At 30.1% G+C, this 5,995-nt stretch overlaps 1 protein-coding gene across 1 annotated transcript; it reads right to left on the bottom strand.

Moving 5' to 3' along the window:
* Positions 1-3,899: 3,899 nt before the first annotated feature.
* On the bottom strand, positions 3,900-4,700 carry LOC118345287 (putative F-box protein At1g67623). Its single transcript, XM_035686942.1, has one exon. It carries the CDS (start codon positions 4,698-4,700, stop codon positions 3,900-3,902), a length of 801 nt encoding a protein of 266 aa, XP_035542835.1.
* Positions 4,701-5,995: the final 1,295 nt, after the last annotated feature.

A 5,995-nucleotide genomic window follows, 5' to 3' on the forward strand; every position in this document is an offset into this window, starting at 1 on the left:
CTTCATCTAATTATTATAATTTTTCTCAACTTTCAAAAAATAAAAAAATAAACATTTTCAAATCTCAAAACAAAAATTATATTATAACAAAAATTTAATTTTATAATATTTTTATTCAACTTTTTATTTCTCATAACACTGACATTTTCAATGTCAGTAAAATTCAAAATATAATTAAATTTTATATAAATGACCTGCATTGGACTAGCTAAATACGTTTAGTTTAGATTTTGAGTTACAATAACTCTAAAGGCAAATCCAAAGTTGGAGAAACACCTTTCACCCATCAAACCCATTTTCCTTTGAGAAAAGATACTTACAATCGTGAATTGCGTAACCGCCGCGTAATCGTTTTGAAAAAAATGAATAAAACATGGGACCTACATGAAAAAAATTAATTTTTTAATAGTGGACCACACTTTTTTTCAAAGCGATTACGCGGCGGTTACGCACTTCACGGTTGTATGTAGAATTACTCTTTTCCTTTTATTGGCCTAGGTGGAGGACCAAATATAAGCCCTTTGCGTTTGTTCTACACCAACAATCGACAGCTAGCTTCATTTCGACCTGTTCTACGATGCCTTCTTAGAAACTCTGATCTAAAGCCCTAGACTACTTCTCTGAGACTGTTTTTTTCGATTTGAATATATGCAAGGGTAAAAATTTCTAAAATTTCTCTTTGATCTTACTTGATTTTGTGCTGATGTTTGTTGTTTTTGGTTGTATTTTACTGATTTTAGTGGTTGTACTTTAGTGGTTTTCTTTTAGGTTCTGATTTTGTGTTTCTTGAAATGATAATTTCGAATTGCATAGTTTCTTTAAAATAAAAAAATGCCAACACACAAGGCAGGCTAAAGGATAATGTCGACAATTACACCTTCTGTCGAAGTTTTGTAAAACTTCATTGGCTCATAGATTTTAAGATTATATATTTGTCAATTCTTTATTGTAATAATCAATCACTAGCATTAGGAAACATGATTGACTTCAAAAAATGAATATGTTTCAAGGGAAATGAAGAATAATTTGTAAGAGATGTAGCTTTTTCTCTCAATCTTTGTATGAAACACCCATTGTGAAAGTTTCTCCTAGCCACATCAAGACTGAACTTTTCCAAGGGATAAGACAGTCTAGTATTTCTCCCATCTTTGAAAAGTGCATATCCATATACGTTCTGAGCATCCATTTCATTCACACAGATTGCAGCCAATGATGCATTGATATAGTTACCAATTAGAACGAACAGATACTGCAAGACAAGAGCAAGAAGCAGGGTTCCACTAATGTAACATTGAACAAAGAGGTAAACGCAGCCATCTATATATAGAGAATTCTTGAAACCAAAAAAATTGACGTACTATATGCATGATGTTCATTATCATCAATCTAACATCAAATGCATAGACCCAAGAAAAATGATTAAATGTTTTATAGTTGTGCAAAGCAATTATGTGATTTTTTATTTTTAGTAGATTCCTAACCATTGAGGAAGAGGATATATTAAAGCAATCTAGGAGGTTCATAGGTTGATATAGCTAATTTTCTCATTTTGATTGCTTTTATGCCATTGAAAGGTCTGGTCAAGTACTTTCAGGAAACAATTTACTAATTTTTTGGAACAACTATATCTCCATCCATACCTTATGGAGGTGTGTAACTAGCTGAACAAATTATTTTTGCTATGATTTTAGTGGTTGCCTAGCCACATGTGGGCTGGAGAAACATGTGTCATAGAGAGCAACTATCTCGTTTGTTTTCACAATCATTCTCATCTCATCTTATCTCATTTCATCTAATTATTATAATTTTTTTAAATTTTCACACAAAATAAAATAAATAATTCAATTTTTTCAAATCTCAAAATAAAAATTATATTCTAACAATATTTTATTCAACTCATCTCATTTCATCAGCGAGGCTAAATGTGTCATATTTTTATGGATGAGATCTAGTATATGCACAGTTGAAGTGTCTTGTTTTTATTTTGCCTTATGAGACATAGATAGTTTATTTTGGTTGAAATGGATAATCTGGTTTTTGTTTTTGACATGGATGATACACAAGTAGTAAATAGATGAATAGGCTGTGGGTGCTTATATTGAAAATTTTTGTGGACTGGTGGGTTGGACTGCATTACTGAAATTATTTGTATTTTGATTTAGCAAAGTGTTGGTGTTGGTATATACTGCATTGTTGAAAGTGTTGTATTTTGAAATTATTGACAATGGACACCTATCGTTTTTAATGTGTGTGATATAGACTGTGTTTTTATCTTCAACAGATTACTCCACAATTTCTTCATGGCTTTATTAAGTTCCTGTGTGTTTATCTTCGACAGATTACTCCACAATTTCTTCATGGCTTTATTAAGTTCTTTTTAAAACTTTAATTAGTAAACAAGACTATATTATGTTAGATAATTAGATTGAGGAAAAAATAGTTGAATTAAATTCTTAATTAATATATGGAGTGTATTTGTAAAATATAAAAAAATTAAGAAAAAAATTATTATTAAAATACATAATATTATTTATTATTTTGACTTTTAGATGGATAGTCCAATGTTGACTAGTTTCTTCAATGACTTTGACTTTAACCAGAACCTCAACTTTTAACCAAAATTTGAACATGGCAATGGCCAGACCATTACCAATGCTCTCATTTCTCAAAACTTCGTAAGATATTTTAATTCAAACTATTTCATAATTATTTACAAAGTATTTAACTACTTTCTACATATTTTCTCATCTCATTTCACTATCCAAACGAGATCTTAAAATTATCTCTCAAAATGATTATTCAGACAATTTAATTTTCTTCTTTAATGTTTAAGAAAGTGACTACTAGTGAAATTGTGTACTTCTTTTTCTTAATGGTTAAGAATGTTAAAAAAACATTTAAAAGAAAAAGAAAAAAAATCAAATGCATTAGGAACACGCCCAACAGTAATGTACCCTAGCATTAATATCCTAAAATAAAATAAAATAAAATTTAATGACTCTTCTATCATGTAAATTAATGGGTTTTATTGCAGTAAATAAATATATTCATCTTATTCGTTATTTCTAATAAATATTTGACATATGCGTCTCATATTTAAAAATTAACAGAATATATATAGATGTAATATTATAAAAAAGTCATTTAAAAACAATAAAAACCTTCTAAAAAAAAGATTTAATCCAAATTAAATGATTATCATTTTTAGGTTTTTATTTCAATTCAAACTTCTAAAAATATTTAAACGGATTTTTAGGATTTAACTTGAATTTAAAAACTATTTTTCTTATATGATCATGTATGTGGACACATCTTAATTTTTAAAATTCTTTATAAGTATTAACACGACAGTTTTAACTATTAATTAACATAATATTGATGGGATGATTAATTTCATCAAACTTGAAGGGATAAAGCGTAAAAAGTTCAAATTAAATTAAAATTTAGAGACTAATTAATCTATCTTAAAAGCAAATCACGTGAACTATTTTAATATTTAATTAACCAAAATAAAAATATTGGTACAATGATACACTAATCATTCGTTTGGATATTAAAAATATTTTTAAATAATAATAAAATAATTTATGAATAATAGTGAATAGTTTATAAATAGTAATAAAACAGTTTAAAAATATATGAGATCAATAATTGTGTTCCCAAACAAGCCTTAATTAATTTGCAAGTAAGATCTCTTTCCTGAATTAATTTCTAACTCATGTTTTGGTTGATAAAAAATGATATTGTTTTATCAGAATAACCATCAATTAATTAATAGCACAAAACGCATAAAATATCACAACTCAAGAAAAATACATAAGATCGAGATCATCTCCTCTATCGGTATTAATAATTAATCCAACTTCTCTGATCAATTATATATATACTAGAAAGAATTATCAGAACAATCTCCAATTCCATGCATGCTGCATATAATAGAACCAAGTCACTTCTCGATTGGATCTGCAAGTTTCACACAGAATATCGTCGTATTCATCCACTAACTCGTCAATGGATAACCATCCGTTCCTCTTGATCTGCAGTTTGCATGGTTCTTTACGTGAACATGACAGTACTTGCTGTTTCCCAAAACTGTTGTTCTTAAACCACCACATAGATCGCCACAACATCGTCCTCACTTTGTCACGGCACTCTTTCATTCTCGAACGTCCCGATTTAGCTTTCAGAGAAGATAAAATCTTTATGCCTGCTTGCTGCTGTTTTGATTGATCATGATCTCCCGAGCACAGTAGGATAATCCCATTGACATACGTTGCTTCGACGTGTTCTTTCTCTGCAGATTTTTTCAAGTACTCGAACCCTACCTCTGTCATTCTGTAACTGAAGTAAGAAATCATTCCTTGTCTGTATAGGGGGGACTCGGGATTGCCGCAGTCTTTGCAGCGTTTCAAGAATGACGATGCTTCGCCACTTATATTCCATGGAAAGACTGAGAATTTCTCTAGCGATACGTGTTGGAATATAGAATCCTCCTCCTCTGCCAACTCTAGAAACTCTTTACAGCTTATTTTGGCATTGAACAGATCGGTGAAAGAAGCAGAGGCGACCCGTGCTAGGATTTCCATCAGCATGTCTCGGGGAAGAGATACAAGTTTCGGGCAATAACATTGATCTTCATGATCAAGTCGTCGTGATGATCTCTTGTATTTCGTTGTCTTCTTCGCCTTCAAAGCACCCATTATTGCTGCCGCCTGCCGCTGGTGGCTTTTTTCTGCCGATCCCAGAGAGAGAGAGATTTATGAGATCACGATCATGAGGGAAACAGAAAGAAAAGTTTGGATCGGACGACTACTCATGTGGAGGAATTTAATTGGCTAGCTTTGCTCGGTGTAGATAATTTATAAGTCCGAGTCGAATACGGATTTGTATCTGAATCAAGAAACCAAAAGCCAAGTCATGCAAGGATTCGGAAAATCAAGGATAAAGGTCATTAATTTCCGGTAGTACTGATGAGATGAAATCCGCATTGATCGATTGCGCTCTCTCTTATCTCCACCTCATGAGTAGTGCGATCAGTGTGGCGTGCGCTCATGCATTCTCAAACTATATATATACTATATAAAATGGATGTAATTTGTTATTTTTATCATTTTATTTAAATATATATATATATATTTACATATTGATATATGTATTTAAATAAAAAGATAAAAATAATAAATTATATATTAATATGTGGTGTAAGAGATAATGAGTAAAAATTTATAAAAGAATATCAGCCTGCCTCTAAAACAAAAACAGAAGAAAAAAGAAGTTGACCAGTGGTTGAATATTTTGGAGTTAATTAATTTATTTGAAGGCTTTAAATTTTTATATTTTTCTTGCCATTTAATTAAAAGAGTTGGCCAATGGCCAGCACCATTTTAGATTATTGAGAATTGAAAAGCTTATAATATATGGAGCATAAAAAATAATAATAATAATAATAATCCTCAAGAACCAAGACCCCCAGTTAATCGCATCGTAGGCGCACGTGTTATCTAAAAAGTAAAAGTTGGGGAAAGAAGGGACGACAATGCTAAAGAAACGAGAAGATTTGAATTTAGAGGAGTTGAGATTATCTTATTATTATTATTTATAAATATTATTATTATTTATAAATCATCTTAATTCATATCATCTTATTTCTAAATTTAAATACCATCTATATCATTGTTCAAAAAGGAAAACTTGGAGTGGCTGAACGAATCGAACTGTCTTCGAGTTCGGTTGTATCCAATGCCGGACCTACGTGTATCTAGGGGGCCATGGACCCCTTAGATTTTTTTGAAAATCAAAATATACCCTAATTTTTAATCATAATTTTATAAAATATAGAAAATGACTCTCAAAAAATTTTATACTCGTATGCTTTGTAAAATTTTATAAAATTTCAAATTTATTAATTTGGATTTCAAAATTTTGTCATACAATATTAAGTTTCTTAATATAGAGTCCAAAGTAAAAATATAAGAAAAATCATTTAAGGTTAATG

The sequence above is a fragment of the Juglans regia genome, unplaced genomic scaffold (genome assembly GCF_001411555.2).
Source record: "Juglans regia cultivar Chandler unplaced genomic scaffold, Walnut 2.0 Scaffold_20633, whole genome shotgun sequence".
Lineage (NCBI taxonomy): Eukaryota > Viridiplantae > Streptophyta > Magnoliopsida > Fagales > Juglandaceae > Juglans > Juglans regia.

Bases quoted from the DNA above. Each gene is read 5' to 3' on its own strand.
- LOC118345287 (XM_035686942.1), bottom strand. From the start codon at position 4,700: ATGGGTGCTTTGAAGGCGAAGAAGACAACGAAATACAAGAGATCATCA.